The sequence below is a fragment of the Protobothrops mucrosquamatus genome, unplaced genomic scaffold (genome assembly GCF_001527695.2).
Source record: "Protobothrops mucrosquamatus isolate PMUCROS unplaced genomic scaffold, P.Mucros_1.0 scaffold_67, whole genome shotgun sequence".
In the NCBI taxonomy this organism is placed as follows: domain Eukaryota; kingdom Metazoa; phylum Chordata; class Lepidosauria; order Squamata; family Viperidae; genus Protobothrops; species Protobothrops mucrosquamatus.
This window is the reverse complement of record NW_015386143.1, coordinates 179,367-201,768: the sequence shown is the minus strand read 5'-3', so window position 1 is coordinate 201,768 and position 22,402 is coordinate 179,367. Positions and strand designations below refer to the sequence as shown.

At 39.7% G+C, this 22,402-nt stretch overlaps 1 protein-coding gene across 1 annotated transcript in view; it reads left to right on the top strand.

The window, feature by feature from the left end:
• The window catches only part of LOC107285020 (keratin, type II cytoskeletal 5-like), a 25,404-nt gene extending 4,067 nt beyond the window's left edge, over positions 1-21,337 (top strand). The window contains exons 2-9 of the mRNA XM_029283564.1: positions 2,416-2,630; positions 5,745-5,805; positions 6,719-6,814; positions 8,985-9,149; positions 9,854-9,987; positions 12,120-12,332; positions 19,789-19,823; positions 21,042-21,337. Of these exons, the coding sequence (XP_029139397.1) occupies positions 2,416-2,630; positions 5,745-5,805; positions 6,719-6,814; positions 8,985-9,149; positions 9,854-9,987; positions 12,120-12,332; positions 19,789-19,823; positions 21,042-21,337 (1,215 nt within the window). The remainder of the gene's footprint in view (positions 1-2,415; positions 2,631-5,744; positions 5,806-6,718; positions 6,815-8,984; positions 9,150-9,853; positions 9,988-12,119; positions 12,333-19,788; positions 19,824-21,041) is intronic.
• Positions 21,338-22,402: the final 1,065 nt, after the last annotated feature.

The following is a 22,402-nucleotide window of genomic DNA, read 5'->3' as shown; positions in this document are numbered from 1 at the left end:
ACTGTATATTCATCAGGAATATGATTTAGTTCATACCTGAGTGGCCTAGTGCTTTTCCCTACTTTCTTCAATTTAAGCCTAAATTTTGCAATGAGAAGCTCATGATCTGAGCCACAGTCAGCTCCTGGTCTTGTTTTTACTGACTGTATAGAGCTTCTCCATCTTTGGCTGCAGAGCACATAGTCAATCTGATTTCTGTATTGACCGTCTGGTGATGTCCATGTGTAGAGCCATCTCCTGGGTTGTTGGAAAAGAGTGTTTGTTATGACCATCGTATTCTCTTGACAAAATTCTATCAGCCTGTGCCCTGCTTCATTTTGTACTCCAAGGCCAAACTTGCCTGTTATTCCGGTTATCTTTTGGCTTCCTACTTTAGCATTCCAATCCCTCATGATGATAAGGACATCATTTTTTGGTATTAATTCTATAAGGTTCTGTACGGCTTCATAGAACCAGTCAATTTCATCGTCTTCAGCACCAGTGGTTGGGGCATAGATTTGGACTACTGTGATATTGAATGGTTTGCCTTGGATTCGAACTGAGATCATTGTGTCATTTTGGGGATTGTATTCAAGTATTGCTTTTCCTATTCTTTTATTGACTATGAAGGCTACTCCATTTCTTCTGAGGGATTCTTGCCCGCAATAGTATACCTGATAGTCCTCTGAGTTAAATTCACCCATTCCTGTCCATTTTAGTTCGCTGATTCCTAAGATGTCGATGTTCAGTCTTGTCATCTCTTGTTTGACTACGTCTACCTTGCCTTGATTCATGGATCTTACATTCCAGGTTCCTATGGAGAAAAGATCTTTACAGCATCAGACTTTCCTTTCACCACCAGGTACATCCACAGCTGAGCGTCCTTTCGGCTTTGGCCCAGTCGCTTCACTCTTTCTGGCGCTACTAGTACTAGTCCTCTGCTCTTCCCCAGTAGCATATTGGACACCTTCCGACCTGAGGGGCTCATCTTCCAGCATCATATCTTTTTGCCTTTTAGTACTGTCCATGGGGTTTTCATGGCAAAGATACTGCAGTGGTTTGCCATTTCCTTCTCCAATGGATCACATTTTGTCAGAACTCTCTGCTATGACCTGTCCGTCTTGGGTGCCCTGCACAGCATAGCTCATAGCTTCATTGAGTTATGCAAGCCCCTTCGCCATGACAAGGCAGTAATCCATAAAGGGGACCCCCTATACTATACCTGTGCATTTGGTTTTTCTTGCCTAAATGTAGAACCTTGCTTTTTTCACCATTGAATTTCATTTTGTTAGATAGTGCCCAGTGTTCAAGTCTGTCCAACTCAAGCCTGAAGATATTTTAGGGCTTGCAGCTCTTAAAATGCAGATAGTCCTCAACTTGCAACAGTTTATTTAGTGACCATTAGAAGTTACACTTGATGAATCTAACCACTGATTTTTAACTGCAACATTTCAAGTGCCTTAAGAGAATTTTGATGTGAAATGTCACATCACATTACTGGGAAAAAGAAAGGTTCTGCACATTAAGTTTGTGCTAAATATAACAAGAATATATACTTCTCTTTTTTTCTCATAGTTAATTGGCAATTCTCACAATGCAGCCATTCATGTAACGTTTAGACCAGGGGTGTCAAACTTGCAACATCATGTGACGTGCCACGACGTATCGTGACTTTTTTTCCATTGCAGGCAATGGGGTGGGCGCGGTTTTGCTATGATGCATCTGGCCCATGGGCTGGCTGTTTGACACCCCTGGTTTAGACTGTCATGAAAATGGTTCTAGATTGAAAACATAATTAACTATACCATCATTTTGGGACTGCCAATTGCTCATGTATTGATAGAAAGGAAGCTATTGTTTATAGCAATTTGCTAGAATTTTTTCTGTTGGTCAGTTTGCAGCACTATTTGTGCCAATTTTTTTTTTTAACAAAAGGTGACACAGTAATTTTAAAGTAATTTTGCCCAGTTCCATATTCCCTAGTGTATAGGTTACTAGTGGGATGGTAGGTGCTGTATCTAACTTTCCTGAAGGAGACAAGTAGAAGCATACAGATTTAGCCTTATTTTTTTTTAGCAAATAATTAGAAAAACAATCCAACAAAGTAATATGTTTTTGTGCACATACATGATTTAATGACAGGGCTATAAGATCTGAGCTGCAATGTCTGGATTACTTCTGGATGGCAAAAAAAAAAGGTACAAAATTCTAAATCTTTGCTGCTGTCACCTGGTTGATCTGGTAGCCCTATTAAGGATTTGGGTGGCCTCCTGGTTGTCTTGCTGCACTTGTGGCACTGTGGCTGTCATGCCTTGATTTGAATGCTGCTATATATAACGAGGTGTGGATTCCAATCTAAGAGGGCTTCTAAAAGCATATCTCTCTCTCTCTCTCTCTCTCTCTCTCTCTCTCTCTCTCTCTTTCTCTGGAGTTTAGGTACGGTTTCTCGAGCAACAGAATAAAGTGCTAGAAACAAAATGGAATCTTCTGCAACAACATGGCAGCTCAGTTCCAAAGCTCAGCCTAGAGCCCTTATTTGAGAATTACATTCTTAACCTCAGGAGGCAACTCGACTCGTTAATAGGCAATCGAGCCAAGTTGGATTCAGATCTAAGAAACATGCAGGATCTAGTAGAAGATTACAGAAGGAAGTAAGTGAGATTCTAAGGCCTACTTAGCAAAGGCAGTAAAATGAGAAGGGTAAGGATGGGCAAGAGTTGTACCATTCAGCCTTGCAAGTGTGTATGTGGGGCATAAAAGATTTAAGGCTTTCCCTTATAAAACACACACACACACACACAAAATGAAAAATGTCTATGGAGATTCCCAGTCATCCAGGTATGGTTGTGCCAAAGGTGCTTTATTTTTCTTCACAAGGCAATTGGACTTCCTTGTTTTTTCTTTGAAGACATTTCGCTTCTCATCCAAGAAACTTCTTCAGTTCTGACTAGATGGTGGGGAGTGGAAGGATATATATTGCTTGCAGACATCTGGTAATTTGCATTCTTTTAGAGAGTCCTTGGGGCCATTTGAGTAGTGCATATGTGTGTGGAGCCTTCTTGGCTGCAGGAAGTTTTCTGCCCTGTGTCCCTTCACTGTTGAAGACAGGTGCAGGCTGTTGGGGATGAGTTTGTAGTTGTCTGAATCTCAAACTGAAGCACAAATGGTTCCTGTAGTCTGCAGTGTTTTCTGGAAATCCGTTCATACTTCCACACCATTCAAAGGGTGTTCATCCCAAAGTTTGGGGTGGAGACATTTTTTAATTTATCAAAGAAATGAGGACATTAAAGCAAGCAATTACAGGTTCATTAAAATGGCCTTTTCACTCATAAAATAGGGATCAGAAAAAACTTCTGATAGCAATTAAATCAAATACGCTGAGGAGACAGTTACAATAAAATGAAAAGGAACTGATATGATGACATGGAATAGTCATCAGATATGACAACATAAATGGAATAACCAATGAGAATAAGAATGTTTATAACAAAAACAACAATTTTGTGTAGTGCCACCAAGTTTTCTAATACCTACCAAGACTTGTGATGACGTTGACAAAGCTACTTGCCTCCTCCTTTAATTTTATTTTGGAAGATTATTATTTAAATTAATAGCTTTCAGATGTTGTTTCAGATTAAACTAAGGGTATTGGTACTATCTGAAAACTGGTAAAACCACACACACACACACACACACACACACACAAGCAAACAGTAAATGATACAGTAGAAGGGATATATTCATGCTATATGTGCTTATTCTATATAATAATAATAATAATAATAATAATAATAATAATAATAATAATAATAATAATAATAATAATAATAATAATAATAATAATAATAATAAAAAAGTTGGAAGGGACCTTGGAGGTCATCGAATCCAACCCCCTGCTCAGGCAGGAAACCCTACACCATTTCGGACAAATGGCTGTCCAGTCTCTTCTTAAAAACTTCCAGTGTTGGAGCATTCACCGCTTCTGGAGGCAGGTTGTTCCACTGGTTAATTGTTCTAACTGTCAGGAAGTTTCTCCTTAGTTCTAGGTTGCTTCTCTCCTTGATTAGTTTCCATCCGTTGCTTCTTGTCCTGCCTTCAGGCGCTTTGGAGAATAGCTTGACTGTTCTTAAAAATAAAATTGACTGCTTTTTTACAACTACGATTAAAAATGTAAAAACTTACTAACAAGCTAACATGAAGATAAAGAAAAAGACAAAACTAAATAGGAAAATGAAAAAAAATGAATTACTGTATTTTTATGCAAATGTAATTTTTATAACTATACAGTAGCATTATAGAGCTCATGTTGTGCAAGCTGGGGAAAAATGTAATTGACTGGAGAGTTACAGCAGATTACTGAGACCTTTGACTTGGGAGTGCTGCATAGCCATAATGTGTTACGTTTGTAATATGAAACAAGAATAACTCCTTCCTTTATGGTATTCCAACAGCCTGTGAAACCTCAGTTATCGTGCAAAGCCTTGGAGACCACTCAGAGACTGCAATGCGATGAATTAATATTGATGGGTGCTGACTGAATTATATTGTGTTAATTTCTCCACTATAACTGTTTCAATATAGTTTTTAGGGTTTTTATAATGCATATCCTTAGTCAAACTGCTTAGAGTCAACAGTGATTAAAGTGGTATTCAATTCAATTTTTTCAATTCAATTCAATTTATTACAGCCAAAGGCCACACATAAATCAAACATCCTAATAAAACAAAACTAGACAGAGCCATCACAAGAGGACATAGCAATATATCACAATCAATGGTGCAATCAATGGGCGACCAAGGTCTGCCTAGTTTTACAGGCAGTATATCAAAAACAAGCTATCTTCAGAAACTGAAACATACTGACCTGACACTAAAAATACAATAAGTATAGTCTAAAATTGGATAAAACACATAATAAAATCAATTTTAAAAGATTATTAAAAGGATCTAAAATCAGGGCTTTTTTTCTCATAGAACGCACAGAACGGAGTTCTGGCACCTTTTTTGGATGGAACCTTGTAGGGTAGGCAAGGCAGGTTGTATGACGTGTGTGAGTTCCGGCACCTTTTTTTTTTTTTTTTTTTTGAAAAAAAGCACTGTCTAAAATGATTATGATTCTGGCGAATCCCCAATGTTGCAGCACAGAATCTGGCCACCTGCGCCGTGATCTCTGCCTGCTCATCCTTAAGCAGCCACTGGAGATAGATTCTTTCTGAACAAGATTAAAGTGGTATAAATTCTAAGTAATAAATAGCTGCTTATTTAAACATTGACATCCAAAACTTGTAATGACCTGCTGTTGCCAGCAGTGATGAAAGATGACAATCCTTCACATGGAGAAATGCTGGCCAAGCTCCAATAGCCAACTTAATAGAGTGGTAACTTAAGTCAGACACTATTTTAAAGAAGATGAACTATTGAAACCTCAAGCATGGGATGTAAAATAAATGCTGGTGACTACAGTGAAATGTCCTCTGAATGACAATCAGGAGTGATATTTATAATGCGTGCTTGATATTCCTTGCAGATGGTTTGACTCAGTATTATAAAATGGGTAAGAATCTTCTTTTTTCTTTTTACATGGCTGCTGTGCCACAAATTAATTTAGAACTGATATAGACAATTCCTCCCCCTAGAAGAGCAGCTTTTATGGCAGCCTTGTCAAGGCCATTGAAGGCTATTGATTGGCACCTTTTTATATGACATTTTCTCTGCCTGATATTTTCTTTGAAGAAGACTGAAAATCTATGTTCCTTCTCTTCACAGATATGAAGAAGAAATTAACAAACGCACCACCGCTGAAAATGACTTTGTTGGTATCAAAAAGGTGACTATCCTAAAACAAAAAAATTAAGTTAAGAAAAAAAATTAATATGCAGGAGATTTTTACACTCAGAGAAAAAGTACTTTTGTATCATAATTCTCAGTCTAATTAAATTTCTTAATTAGGCTGAGAAATTTACAGCATTTCAGCCATTGCTAGACACAACTCCTATAATTTCTCATTCTTCACTTTGGTTGATCGTCATCAGAGCACATTAATACCTGCAAATCCATTTTCTTTTTACTGTGTTAAAGCAAGAAGCTGGATCAAGATTGTATGACAATTATCAAAATATTTTGCATGGTGTTTTCATTGGAAGGTTTGCATTTACTATTAAATGTAAACGGATTACTGATAAAGCCACAACTTAAAACAATGCTCTACATTTTACATCACTGTAAGGAAGTGATTATTCTTTTTGACATATGATATTAAACTTGTATTAATTTATTAGGCAGTGAGCTTGTAGAGGCATGTTCAGAGTAAGATACTGAATTAAAAGGGAGAGTTCTAAATAGAAATATACATTGTACAGAAGTTTGCAGCATGTAGAATAGGATTGGACAATCTGTAGTCTTCCATATATGTTCAGCTACAATTCCCAGCCTTTTTTACCATTGGTTGTATTGGCCAAAGCTGCTGGAGGTTGTAATTCAGCCACTTTTGAAGGACCTCAATTTCTCCATCCCTTTTATGTGGCGTAAAACATTTGGAGGACTCCTGCTCCCCAACACTTTTCTTTGTTGTAAAAAGGCATAAGTTTAATGTCCAGTTTGTTAATTAAAAACAAAGAGAAGCCTCTGAAGAAATGCTACCAGTTGGAGTATACTCTATGGGCTAAATAAATGTCTAACGTGGTATGAAGAAATTATTGGACTGCTTTTATGTAATTTTGGTATGTGTTGAATTCTTGCAGGATGTTGATGTTTCCTTCATGCAAAAAGTAGACCTGCAAGCAAAGGTTGATAGGCTGATAGATGAGATCAACTTCCTGAAGGCCTTACATGAGGCTGTAAGTGTTGAATGTTCTTGTCATTGAATCCAAAGCAATGAAAAGTCCTTCAGGGCCAGAAATCATACTGCATTTGGGGAAGAACTGGAATGATAGAGCAGGAAAGTAGAGCAACTGTGATTTACTGAGAATCCTATGAACTACCGTATTCTACTTCAAATATCTCCTGGGGACTTAGAGCAAAAACATTGGGGCTCTTGTATGGGAGAGGGAGGCCAGTATACACTATATGGACTTTGGAGTGTCCTGATTGGATTCACAGATCATGCTAAGGTGTGATTTTGCTAGCCCAGATTTGTTGATTAAGTCACAATTGGCTGGGTCAACATTTTGCACTAAGATGTACTGTAGTTTCTTTAATGCTGGCATGATGTAATGTGCGAATTTAACTGCAGTGCTGCTACATATAATTTCATTAGTAATTTTTAAATAGGTTTAAAGAGGTGTTGATTGACACACAATGTAGAGGCATCATTGAACTACAAAGGAGAAAGAGGAAGTCAGGTCCATTAATCAATTATGTCTTCTTGAAACAATAAACAATTTGATATACACGAGACCTACTATTATTATAAACAATGACGAGGAAAGTACTATCTGTAAAAAAAGTGTACTTTTTAATTGATACTCTGAATCAGAATGTTTTTAATAATGTGTTCCCAGACATGTGAGTCATATAGTCACATCAGTATGTTTGAATGGTTTTACTACACTTTCTTATAGCCCCTGTCCTCATCCTCAGGTTAAAAAATCCACATTATTATGCCGTCAGCTATGTTCTCTTCTGTTGTAAAACCTTGGGAAATGTCTAAAAAAGGTTGCCCAAGTTTCTTTAATTTAAGCTTTGTTTTAAATGAAAAAAATAAAACTAGACTAGAGCTAAACTGGGGTATGAAAAGATCTGATAATTCAATAGAATTATATTCAATAGAATATTCAATAGAAAACTAAAACTTACAGGAATTTCTAGAATCTGGACTTCTGGGTTATGGCCCAAAGTCAGTTTTCTTAAACACATTCTTACCTGGAGACTAAAATTACTGGTTGCCCGGGGTGAGAATTCATTTGTTAGGTTTGGTTTGTTTGGTTTCCCATTAAAATGGCCCAAAATGCAATCTATGCTCCAGATTTAATTTACAGTTTTTAGAAGGGTCTTATCAGGTTCCAAAGGAGGCTACAGAAAAGACATCTGTGTGAATAGATATGAATGTGAGATGGATGTTGCATTTGATTTGCACCCATGATGTTACTGACCCATATAAGTGCTAAGGAAGTACAAATTAGTAACAACCCGTCCTCTTTGCTCTCTTTGTTATGCAGCAGTATTATGGTCCGGTGGTTTGTTTGTTTATTTGTTTTAGTTTTCTTTTTTAATCAAAGGGAATTTTATAATATATTGCACTGTAACTGTCCATGCAAGAGTCTACTCTTCTTGCCCAGAATAGAGGCCTCCACTGATAAGCACAGTTCATATGAATCTATAGAAAATTTCCTGAATGCAGCAGTCTTATCATGCTGAGCTTTGCCAAGTCTCTGGTGAGATTTTATCTAGCAAATCTTCCAAGGAAATCTAACCCTACCTCATCTAGGCTGCAAAATCCTGAATGACCAGTAGGTAGCAGCAAAAAGGCAAAAACTGTATACTGTGGTTCCATCAATTGGCTCTCATAAAGTGGTTTTCACTGACTCCAGATACTGGACCATGTTCTTTAACAGGGTATGGTTTCATCTTTATAGTATAGTATAGTATAGTATAGTATAGTATAGTATAGTATAGTATAGTATAGTATAGTATAGTATAGTATAGTATAGTATAGTATAGTATAGTATAGTATAGTATAGTATAGTATAGTATAGTATAGTATAGTATGTACTATGCACACATAACGACTAGGCTGAAATACTGTTTTTCTAGATAGGACTAGAAATACCTCCATCTAGAGTCTCAGGAATATGCTGTAGTCAGTGATGACAATACTAACCAGACAGGCTAGTGGAAACTTCCTGTTTTGCCAAAATGAGGCACAACCTTTATTTTGAGTTGGCTTCCACAGAATATTTTTGTAGGATTCAGCTGGTAGGCAAAAAATGAACTTGAACTAGTGAGTAACAATGGGAAATATCTGGATGGATGGATGGATGAATAATAGCACCTTGTTTTCCCACAAAGGAATTGATTCAAATCCAAGGACAAATTAGTGACACCAATGTTGTCTTGCAAATGGACAACAACCGAGATCTGGACCTCAACAGTATCATTGCTGAAGTGAAAGCACAGTATGAAGACATTGCCAACAGGAGCCGGGCAGAGACAGAAGCATGGTATCAAAACAAGGTAAGACTCTATATAACTTTTCCAGAGAAGCTTGTGGAATTAAGATAAGCTTATCCTCTTAATCTGGAATCAATGCTCTTCTTAACCAGTAGGAAAGCCTGAAGTGAGAGGAAAGCCTGATAGTCAGACTATGGAGAGATTTCCTGGGTTTACAATTCCAACAGGCTTTTCTTTTTTCAGAAATCCTTTAAGTGAATTGAATCTGATGCAGAGCTTTTGTCTCATATCCTAGGCTCCTTTATAATGGGGTAGTAACAAGCATTATCTTTTGGATTGCTAGGAAGAACAGAAAAATCCTAGGCATTATTATTTGAGAAGCCATGCTAGATGGACCTCATGAGCTTTGCAATTTCTCATGAGAAATAATGCAACAATAAGTTCTGGACCTACCATTTTAATCACAAAATTTTAGTGCCTATTGAGCTTTGCTGAAACACAAACTGTGATGCCATTGACTCAATATATAATATTGGAAAGAGGGTTTTTTGGCCTCTTCCTAAGGAGCAAAATTTTGGACTCCACTTTTTGTTTTGAAATCACAATTAGGTTTAGAGGTCAGAGGTGGCAAATTCGGCAAATCTTTTATCGGCCTTTTCCAGGAAAAGGTGACACACTGGTTCACCTTATACCCAAGGCCTCTTGTCTAATTCCTGAAGCTAGTATTGTTTCCCATCAGTCATAAGGATTCTCCTTTGGTGTTACAGTTTCAGGAACTTCAGATCATAGCTGTTGGTCATGGAGATGACCTGAAAACTATCAAGAATGAGATTAGGGAACTGAATCGGCTTATCAACAGACTAAAAGCAGAAACTGAGAATGTGATAAAAACGGTAAGCGGGCATTTGAATACTCTTGTCTGCATGGGTTTATCTGGTCTCTTTTTTCATCTTTGTTACTGGTCCATCTGCTCTCAGCTTTCACATTTTGAGTACTTTATTTTGCAATTCGCCGTGTATGCCAGGAACACTCTCCCATCAAATCTCAACAGGATTTATTTCTGAGGAAAAGTGGTCAAGCATATCCATTCAAGTTGGATGGCTCCTTGATTAAATGATCTTTGCCACCAATTTCAGGAGATTATTACCCCGTCCCAACTGTTTATAACTCAGGCCTACTAGACTGAAACACAATGTGCAGAGAAATATTCTAAGCTGTTATTTCTTTCTCTATAGTAGAACTGGAGCTGAAATATTGCAAGAACTGTTATGTAACAGTAGCAATAGCACTTAGACTTATATACCACTTCACAGTGCTTTAGAGCCCTCTCTAAGTGGTTTACAGAGTCAGCATATTGCCCCCAACAATTTGGATCCTCATTTTACCGACCTCGGAAGGATGGAAGGCTGAGTCAACCCTGAGCAGTTCAGAATTGAACTCATGAAGTGAGCAGTGAGTAATACTGCAGTCTAGTCACTGTGCCACCAGGGGTGTTCTTTGATTCTGAGGACTATCTGTCAGTCATGCATTGCCATCTTTGACAATCTGTGCCAGTTGCTGTTCTGCTTGGATAAAATTAGATTAACTTCATTAATCTAAATTCTAGTAACCTCATATTTAAATTGTTGCAAACTTCTGTATATGAATTTGTTCCCAAAAATGCTCTTTAATACAAAACATGGCAGCCTAAATAAACTGAAACTCTGTGACCCTATTATACCAATATTAGATCCTATTTTATAGGTTCCTACAAATGCATAGGAATGGACTCACTAGCTCCAGAAGGCTATGGTTTGAATAAAGCATTGCTAAAAGTTGAATAGCAATAGCACTTATATACCACTTCATAGTGCTTTACAGCACTCTCTAAGCAATTTACAGAGTCAGCATATTGCCCCCCAAAAAATCTGAGTCCTCATTTTACCGACCTCAGAAGGATGGAAGGCTGAATCAACCTTAAGCCAGTCAGAATCAAACTGCTGACAGTTGGCAGAGTTAGCCTGCAATACTGCATTCCAACCACTGCACCACCATATATTATATGATTTGCAATGACTGCATGATTCCTTGATTCAGAGAGCTTTGGTCTCTCATTTGCAGGCAGATACAATATTTGATAATTTTCAGGTTTACCTTTTGTTGGATAGGCTGATAAAAGCTCAAAAAACACCCACAATCAAACCCCCTACATCTGTTTTTTTCTGAATGCATGAAAAATTCAAGATGCAAGATATGTTTTTGTTATGATACTGTATGCATTTCCTCAAGATTTTTAGAAAAAAATGTACTGGTCAATAATTTGAACCAAGCATTAGGCCAGGATGATGTACACAAGTAAAACAGGACCATGAAAGGCGTTATTGGCATTTGGCACATCAAACCAGAGTTAAGTTTTTAATTATCTAAGCACATTTTCATGTTATTAATATAAATAATTCTTGCCCTGTTAAGTCTCATAGTTGGAGATTGCCAGGGAACAGAAGTGGCACTCACTCTGAGCTGGTTTGCTGAAGAATAAACTTGTTGATGGAAAGAGATAGTGAAGGAGAGAGAGTATTACAGCTCACGGAGGGATCCCTTGAGTTACATATTGCTTTTGCTGAAATTCATTTTGCTGAAATTGAATTTGTCCAGTGGCTTTTCAACCAGATTTTGAACTTGTCTATTGAAATATGTGTGATTCCTGTTGAATTTGTTCACCCAATCAATTAAATAACAGATTTGTTTTAAGCAATATCCTTGTTGAGGTAAGGATTTGAAGAGTCATTGGGGCAATGAAATGCTACCATCTGATTTTTGGGGGGATCTGGGGTCCAAATAAAAGCTGGTGTACAATCAAGTGATCCTGTTTACAACCCCTTGTAAACACCTAGCTGTCTGCTGCTATAGCAGAAATGTAGCAAAGTGCTGACTCTTACCCAACAGATTCTTAAGACATCTATATTTAATACTTCATAAAGTCACACATGCTATGACATACACCTATCATGAAATTAGAACCTAATTAATATACGAATGTATCCAGATTTCCAGGATCCAAAAAGCAATTGCCGATGCTGAAGAGCGTGGGCAGTTGGCCCTGAAAGATGCCCAGGTAAAACTGAATGACCTGCAACAAGCAATACAAAATTCAAAGGATGAACTGGCACGTCTCCTGCGGGATTATCAGGAGCTGATGAATGTTAAACTGGCTCTGGATATTGAGATTGCCACATATCGCACGCTGCTAGAAGGCGAAGAATGCAGGTGGGTACTACATCTCTGAGTAAAACATACCTATTTGCATATTTCTTATGTGTCGATTTTGCCCAATCTTAAAGATAGGAATATACATGCAGATACCCTTTCATCATAGCTGTTCTGCTTTTTCTATAACTGTATATGAAATATAGCCTGTGCATCCACTGTCTTCACCATTATTATTTTTTTTTGTTTGTCCGTTATTTTTTTCCGGCCTGTAACAAAGATCTTGTCCTAAGTTTGGAGCCTGTATGTTTTTCTATTGATTCTGTTTTCAGAACTCTGCAGGCTTTCTCAACTGATTGTTTTCTTAGCAAATTCCCAGAATTTCCAGTCAGAGACAAATAGTATATTTGTAAGGTGACCAACTTTTTTACAATGAAAAGGAGGACACAAATAAATTGAAGAAAAAAATATCGTAAAAGCTGGCCCGGCCCATGGAAGGTCAACCGCCCGCCGCGCCCCCACCCACCGCAGCCCCGCCAGCACCGCTGCCCTGCCGTGTAGAGCAGGCCTCGCGGCTCCCAAAGCACCAGCCGTGCCGGCTCTGGCCCCGGGGGGCAGCCCGCTGTCGACACACCCTGCCTGCAGCCGCCCCGCCAGCACCACTGCCCACCCTGCGCAGCCCCATGTAGAGAGGGCCCCCGTGGCTCCCACAGCCCGGGGGGCAGCCAGCCACTGCCGCCCCTCATACCCCTGCCCGCAGCACCCCCATCGCCCCTGCCTCTTGCGCCCACAGCCATTATTGCCCTAGCAGAGCCGAAGATCAAGAGAAACTTACCGCTCCAGTCTCCTCCAGGTATCTTCAGAACTAACTAGGAGATGGTGTAGTTGGGTAGCAGGGAGGGGTGCAAAGTTCCTGCCAATTCGCCTTCGCTGCAGACAACTTGCATGTGCAAAGTTTGCTGGCCGGGTGTTTTGGCGGTCTCAGCAGCAATTCCTATTGGCTTTCGAAAGCCAATCGGGGGAGTAGCACAGCTCATGCAAAAGTTGAAAAAAAAAACCATCAAAAAAAGATGTCGGAACGCCGTTCTGAGCGTTCTATGAGAAAAAAAAAGCCCTGCAGATTAGTCTTCAAATATCAAAAAGGAGGACATGTAGGAGGACACTTTTTGAGGGAAGACAGACCTTACAAAAGGAGGACTGTCCTCCCTAAAGGAGGACGGTTGGTCACCTTAATATTTGGAGGATGCCAGATTAGAGAAAATTGCATTTATTTCATCCTTTTTAGAATGCTTTTTTCTTCAACCATCCTGTCCCTGGGTCTTATCCTTAGTTTATTCAGTTTTGAGCAGTTTTTTTTCCTTCCTCTTTCTCTCTCTTTCAGTTTCCTTTTGCCTAGCACAATTCAGTGCATAGTTTCAAAGGGCTCCACGGAGAGGACATTATATAGAGAGGACATTATATATAGACACTATATTCCAATTTCATTAGAAAGAACAAGAATCCTGTCAATGAAAAGCGAAACCAGATATTTTGTAGCCCACAATGACCTTTCTTTTTCTCTCCCTAAATATGTTGTCTCCCTAAACATGATGTCTAGCTTTATCCCCAAATCTAACTTCTTTTGCAGAGAATATCCATGGAGAGTATATGTTATTTTGCCATCTGTTAATTGTGTAAGATAATAATTTAGGCAGCCAGTGTTCAATGTGCATATTTAGGAAGCACTAAATGCTGTTCAATATCATCAGTATAGCATAAGACATTTCCACACATCCATAATTTGCATTAGCATGGGTTGGCTTTTAAGAATGTAAATAAATAATATATGCATGTATAATTGCAAGTAAATAACTAAAATTATGTTTTCTATACAATCTGGAATCAATTGCAGTTGTTATGTCTACCATAATACTGCTTAGTCATTAGTCATAGTAAAAACTGGTTGCTGACTTGGAGAGAGACACATAAAGTTATCCTTCACCCCTGATATTTTAATTAGTGGTGAAAATTCAGAAGAGAAAATACTGCACAGATATAGAAGCAATCTTTCCTCAAGTATGTTTTATAAACAAAGTAAATATGCCTTAGCTCAGTGGTGGCGAACCTATGGCACGGGTGCCAAAGGCGGCACTCAGAGCCCTCTCTGTGGGCATGCCCGCCACCGCCCCAGTCCTAGGCCTTCAGCTGGGTTTTATAAAACCTTTTCACTTTAGGCCTCCGCCGCCGTGTGCAAAAAAAAAAAAAGTTCAATCAGTCAATTTCAACTTCTCGCGGGAAAAAAAAATCTTGCAAAGTTGGAATTGATTGATTGATTGAACCCAGTCTGTCATTACCACTGCAGCCACGCCCACCCAATGGCCACACCCAGCCAATGGGCCACACCCACCCAGTACTCGACGATGCATAAGTGGGTTTTGGGTTGCAGTTTGGGCACTCAGTCTCTAAAAGGTTCACCATCACTGCCTTAGCTTGTATTCTACATATAATGTATGCCAGAAATTAAATCTGGTTCTCTCTGTAATATCTTTACATTTTAAGATTTCATCAATTTGCAATCCAAATGTGCGTACATTTACCCCTAAAGTAACTCCCCTTATGTTTGATGGATTTTCTTCCACGTTAGCTTCCTTGGTTCATACCGTAACTTAGTCTCCTACCATCTGATGTCCTTCAGATGGGTTGTACATATTTTAATTTCCTAGGGCTAATAGGGATTGGTCTATATCAGATTGGGAAAAGCTGTCCTAAACTGCCAAGCCAAAAGTTGTGTTGTCTTCAACCCAGTGGTTGTGGTGGTGGTGGAGGAGATGACAGCTACTCTGTACTTCTTTAGAAGATCATCTTTGGCTTTACCAATCTCTTTCCTAAGGCCATTCAAATCAATGGGCTTTTACTGAAAGGGGAAGTAGAAGATAGCTAGAAATGATAAAGGGCATCTACATAATGTGTGCTGCACCAAGAGTTTGCAAGATGTGCCCAAGATATCTGGGTAAGCCTTGAAGCCCATCATGTTTAGACCAAGAAAGATCTCTCATTCTTTCAAAAGAAAGATAGCAGCATCACCACAATACAAAAAAAGATGCTAAGACTCTAGAAGGAGTGCAGAGAAGAGCAACAAACATGATTAAGGGTCTGGAGGCTAAAACATATGATAAATGGTTACAGGAACGGGTTATGTCTAGTCTAACGAAGAGAAGGACTGGGGTGTCATGATAGCAGTCTTTCAATATATGAAAAGTTGTCACAAAGAAAATGGTGACAACCTATTTTCCAAAGCATCTGAGGGCAAGACAAGAACGGAACTGATGGAAACTAATCAAGGAGAAAAGCAACCTAGAACTAAGGAGAACTTTCCTGACAGTGAGAAAAATTAATCAGCGGAATGGCATGCCTTCGGAAGTTGTGAGTGCTTTAACACTGGACATTTTTAAGATTGGACAGCCATTTGTCTGGAATGGTTTTGGATCTCCTGTTTGAGCAGGGTGGGTTGGACTAGAAGACCTCCAAGATCCCTCCTGACATATTCCGTATTCTTTCCCTGTTGGGCCCATGAGGCAGGACAATGGGGACAAGATAGAATTTAAACTCTTTGACTTCTCTGAAAGGACATTAGCTTCTATTAACCTTATGAGGAAAACCTATTTTTAAATATGAAGAGCTCCAAGTTTTCATTTTGTCCTCCACTACTTAAAAATGCTTTGAAGCATGATATGAAGGAATGGCAGAAGGACTTGCTGGAAGGCAACTGGGCAAAGTGACCTCTTGTGGCCACTTCTTTTCTTGACATGCTTTGGGAGCTTAATTGTCTTTGTGCCAAAATGCTCCCACCAATGCCAGGGCAGAAAGGGTGAGTTGTTTGTTTTCCTCATCCCTCTGAGATAGGGTGGTCCCATGGCATTCTGGGAATTTCAGTGATCGGATGGATTTTGGTACTTGGTGTCAGTTGCAGCAGTACCTTGAATTTTGTTGAAAAAGAAACCCCAGGGTAGGCATTAATTATAAGGCCACTCCCACTCTATCTGTCAGCTACTGAAGTGGGGTATTGGTGGCCAGCATTGATGCCAAACCATACTGTACCTTTCTATATTCCTAAGATACAGCCGCAGTTAGTTCTGAAAACCATAAATCAACTCTGGGGCCCACAAGAATTGAGATCAGGGCTCATTGTGTTCGACCCCATAGCTGCCCCTCATAGCTGAAATAATGGAGCAGAGAGCATGGCCATCTGATAGAGGAAGGAGCAAGGAGTGCTTTTAAATAATAAACACAATGGTTTAGTGTTACTTACCTGCCCTAGCTAAAATAGTTCGGGATCTAAAATTGCTGAGTTACAGACCAGAAAAAAAAAAAAGAATTACTATGAAATGCATCTGTCCAAAGAACACATAATGTCTCTAGCTTTTGGGTGTTGATGCTTTGTTTGTTTCTGAGCCCTCCTCCAGGCCACTGTCCGCTTCAGTACATTGGAAAAAGCTTATGCTGTAGTAACCCTTGAACTAAATGTATTTTGTTCTTGGGGTGAAATAATTGCCAGTAGTTTATTGCTGTTGTTAATTGCGAAGTCGTGTCCGACCCATCGCGCACCCCATGGACAACGTTCCTCCAGGCCTTCCTGTCCTCTACCATCTTCTGGAGTCCATTTAAGCTCACGCCTACTGCTTCAGTGACTCCATCCAGCCACCTCATTCTCTGTCGTCCCCTTCTTCTAGTTACACGAGTGTAAAAAAGGGATTATCTGTATATACCCCAGAGGCACACCAACATTTTTAGCAACATTTGTTCATGTATTTAACTCTGGTTAACTTCTGACCCTGAAGAACAGCAGATGCCGTGTGGACTCCTCTTGCCATCTAGAGAAGCCTGAAGGGCGAGAAGGGTCAGGATTGTCTTCCCTCACTATGTTTTTGTACAAGGGAGATGAGCACTCTGGCCTCAGGAGGGCGCTCTTAAGACAGTTCCATTGAGGCAGCTGTTCCTGAGAGCAAAATGCTAACTGGGTACAGAAGGCAGGTTTTGCATTTTATGAGATGAGGGAAGCTGGTAGAGAGGTTGCACCAACTGTCACCAGTTGCTACAGAATGCTTTCTTGTGGGTTCCTGGTTGAGCCCACAGAGTGGGCACGGCCATTGTGCTGCAGGTGGCTTCCTCAGGGCTGAAACCTAAATTCTGCTAGCATGAGAGGGGCAGCCTCCTCTCCCCCCCCTTCCCAGGAATTTGTTCTCCTCAGACATGGAGGGCAGGATCCCCTGAGGGAGGGGTGAACCACTGCAAGAAGAGATTACTGTGCAGCCTGTTTTGGCCTCCTCCCTACACGTGACACCCCCCCCCTCCAAGCTCAGGGGTGATCTTCAGATGGTGCATTACTGTTCTGCAGCTGCCCTGCCTCTTGCACAGTCCTTTATAAGGGGATGTAGCTTGCTTAATCCTCACAAGTTTCCCTAAGGATTTTGTTTTAATTTGTTTAATAAAATTGCTGCCTTTTCTTTTCTTTTTTTTATAATAATTTTTATTATCATTTTCCTTTATACAGCTCTAGTACATATTCAGCAGACGGCATCATTTTTATATACTTCGGATCAACATTCTATACAATATATACATTATATACATTCAATATTTAACCCACAATAGCCTTATGTATATTTCCAATTTTTTGTTTCTATTGTCTATCCAAGTATACCATTTTTCCCAAACCGCGTAAAATTCCGAATCATCTTTTTCTTTTAATTCTAGAGTGAGTTTGTCCATTTTGGCACATTCATATATTTTCTGAATGATCAATCCCTCTGGTGGTATATTGCGTTCCTTCCAGTATTGCGCGAACGCAATTCTTGCCGCAGTTAATATATGTAAAATCGGATATCTTATTTTCCTATCAAATTTCTTTTTAAGTGTTCCCAGGAGAAATGTTTCCGGGTTTAATTCTATTTGACATTTTGTTAGTTCTTGTATCCACCCTTGTATCTTAGTCCAATAAGAAAGGAAAGGCAGAGAAACTGTAAGCTTCCTTTGGCTGGCAGGGATATGAGCCAGTTATACCAAAGAGTCCCAGCCTATCAAGGCCAATCTATTTTTCTTTTCTTTTTTCCATTCAGTTTGAAGCCAGTGACTTTTTTTTTTTTTTGCAGTAACTTCTTAAGGGATTTCTCTCTAGAGCAACTAGAGTTCTGTGCATTCTTTAGAACTCATCTATCTGTAGTGGCATATGCAAAATCTCTGTTTTATGCTTTTCGTAAGTAAAGTACAACTCTACAGCTTTGTCCACTGGTGGTTTTTGGTAGTTTGAACTGGTGTGATGTGGGTTCTTCTTTTCAGTAGTCCAAGTCAAACTTTAAATGGCTTAGTTATGTGTGTAAACCCAGTCTGTTGAATAACGAAGGATGAGACGGTGGTCAATCAAATTAAATCTTTATTATGGGCAAAGACCAGCAAAATTGGGAGAGTCTGGTTGAAAAATAGCTAAAAAGCTAGCAGGAGTCAGTAGGTGAAGGAAATACAGGTCGTCCTTGACTAACGATCCCAATTGGGCCAAACATTTCTGTTGCTAAGTGAGACAGTTGTTAAGTGAGTTTAGCCCCATTTTACGATCTTTTTTTGCCCCGGTTGTTAAATGAATCACCGCAGTTGTTAAATTAGTAACCCGGTTGTTAAGTGAATCTGGCTTCCGCATTGACGTTGCTGGTCCGAAAGTCGCAAAAGGGGATCACATGATCCCAGAACATTGCAGCCATCATAAATATGAACCAGTTGCCAAGCATCCGAATTTTGATCCCGTGACCTGAGGGATGCTGCAACAGTCATAAGTGTGAAAAATGATCGTAAGTCACTTTTTTTCAATTCCGTTCTTTGAATGGTCACTAAATGAACGGTTGTAAATCAAGGACTACCTGTATATCAAGTGCTGGAGTTTCCAGGAGTAGCAAGCTGTTTAAGGCAGTTTTGGGATGTACTCCAAAAGCAGGAAAGAATAAATGCAGCAGACCGAACTCCTCAGCTTAACTTCCACAGGTATTTCCTTATACTTCAGGGTTCTCTCCCTTCCTTAATGAGGGCCATTCCTTGGTTATACTTTTTTTCTGTTTGACAAACCATGTGTCTAAAGCCATCTTCTTCAGCCTAGGGAACTTCCTGAAGTTTTTGACTTCAATGATCAACCAGCATGATCAGGGGACTTGTGGTCTCTGCAGAGAACCAGACCAAGAAAATGTGGTCCACGGTGATCAGTTGTAAGGAGAGCAATTTTGGAGGTGCAACTTACATCTCCCACCCAAATACATCAATGTCCCCCTACCTGAATTCCCATCTTTTACAAATATAAGATACGGAAGGGGGACATTTATTTTCATTTTTTTTGTCATCCATCTGACAGAGAATTTAAAGGAATTGGCTGTTTCCTGGTTTTTACTTGACACTTTCTCTCTAGATCTTTATTTGCAAGGACAGGGCCTTATAGGCTATGAGCTATAATGGACAAAGGTAACTTATACATACACTGTTTTCTCTTTCTTGCCTATAGGATGTCTGGAGAACTCACTGCGCCTGTGAGCATGTGTAAGTATTTCACTTAAGTGAATTAACTATGAAGGCCAGTGATAATGCACTTGTTTGCACAGACTTTATTTTTAATTGTAATATTGAATAATTTAGAAATCTCGAAAGAAAAACACTCCCTGTCATTAGGATAAGAGGGTCAAGTAAGAAATGTTACACCGGGTGTGGGGAGGGTTGTCTATCCTATTTCATACTATTGATGAAAATAATAATTTAGATAAAAATGAGACAGGAGGCTTTAAGAAAAGATAGCTTCAGGTATCCTAGTTGTACCTAGTTGTGGTCAATCCAAGCTGAAATTTGTTAAATAGAAGAAGGAATGGAGATGTTAGCCTTATAAGGTAGACCTCCAAGGGTATGTGAGAAAGACCTTGGGAGACTGGGCAAAGAGATACTGTCAAGGGGATGGTCAGACAAGAGACAGCATAGCAGCAGCTGGGTAGTGTGCATGGCAAGAGGCTCAGGAGAGATCTTTCCAAGTTTCTCTGGTTGTAAAGCAGACGGCAGAAGAATTGTACTTTCAGACTTGCAAGATTCTGTCAATGAAGCTTTACAGTAAAGTAGAATTAGGTCATCTGGTTGTTGATTCCTATCTGATATACTCTGCAAGGCTGACAAGACCAGATGAAGAAACTGACACTCTTGCTGTCTGTTTCTGCTTTCATTAGAACAGCTATAGTAGCAGAATATTACAAGTCCGAATGTGCTTCCCTTTCTCCCTATTTTATCTTCAGGTGAATTAAAGTTGGGAGTGGGGCTGAGGTATTTACATAAGCCCCTTTCCTTTGTCTGGGCTAAAACCTTGCTTATTGTTGCCTTGGTAGTAGATCTTCTATTTCTTCTCCAAGGCCATCCTCTATGAGCACTACAAGAAATATTGCTTGATTTAATTTTGACGGGTGCCCCACACTAGATGGGAAATTTGAGTGAGCAATTTGGCAGTAATGCTACTCATGTTGCTTTCCATGGGTGATAGCACCTGTAACCTTAAAAGGCTAAGCAGGGTCGTATCTAGTTAGAATTTGGATGGGAGTTCATTTGATAATTTCAGGACAGGGGGACCACAATGGGGAAATCAGCATCCTGGAATATGAGAATGACTTAGATATGCCCTTGTAGTCCCCAAGGGCTGAGCATGATTGTCGTCCATTCCTTCTGATTGGCTATAGCCAATCATTGAACATAATCCAGTAATGCACCTGTGTTTTTTTCTTGCAGCGGTGATGAACAGCTCATCTACCATGAGTGGAGGTAGTCAAGTGAGCAGTGGTGGATTTGGTCTGGGGGCTGGTGGAGGAGGGGGAGGCAGTGGTGCTGGAGGCAGCCTGGGCCTGACAATGGGAGGGGTTGGTGCTGGCGGCTTTGGTATAAGCAGTGGGATCACTACTGGAGGGAGCAGTTACAGCACTGGAAGCTATGGTGGGGGAATAGGTGGAGGAGGTGGAAGAGGTTCTTCCAGCATGAAATATGTCTCAACCACAACCTCATCATCCAGCCGAAAAGCGGTCAGATAAAAAAAATAACACGTTGCCAATTGATTCTGAAACAGCTCCCAATTGCCAGCATCAGCACAAGTCCCTCCAAGCTAGGTCATCCTTATTTATTTTCTGAGAAGTTTAATATAAACAGACATTGCTCCTTGTCTCCTGAATGAACACATCTGAGCAGGTGTTTACGGGAAAATGGTTGGTGTCACCCCTTTGCCAGGCAGTTTTAGAGTTACAAGTCTCTTTCCCAATCAACATGACTTGTGGCTGTTGAGGCACCTCTGATTTCTCTCTCTCTGTTATTATAATTCTGCCTAAAGTAAAGAAATTTCCTACAGCACCCCCACATTGGACGCAATTGATAATTTCCTCCCCTACTCTCTTTCAAAGAACTAAGCAGAGGTAGTCAACCTTGGCTCTTTTATGACTCCAGAAGCGGTGAATGCACCAACACTGGACGTTTTTAAGAAGAAACTGGACAGCCATTTGTCCAAAATGGTATAGGGTTTCCTGCCTGAGCAGGGGGTTGGACTAGATGACCTCCAAGGTCCCTTCCAACTTTATCATTATTATTATTATTACTCGTGGACTTCAACTCCCAGAATTCCTGAGCCAGCATAGCTGGCTCAGGAATTCTGGGAGTTGAAGTCCACGAGTCATAAAAGAGCCAAGGTTGACTACCCCTGAACTAAAGAATGATGATGCCCTTTTGCGATAGGAATTGGCAATCAAGTTTTAAATCTGAAAAGGAAGGCTGGCTTTGGTCAAAAGCAAACAAACTAAAAAGCCAAGCGCAAAGCTTCTGAACATTATTCCTAAAAGGAGCCCCCTTCCCCACCTCAAATACTATTGTTATAGAGCAAAAACTTTAGGACTAGAATCTGGCCGCGTAAGACATTTTTTTTAAACACTTTGCTGATTTGAATGGGAGATTAAGTACTCAATTCGCTTTCCATATTTGAAATCAACAGGGTGGGGAAAATGCTTATCTTTTGTTTCATTTGTTTTTAAGCACTAAAAACAACAATAACAACACTGAATTGCTTCCAGCATTGGCATTCATTTTATAAGTTTCACTTCCATTTTCATGTT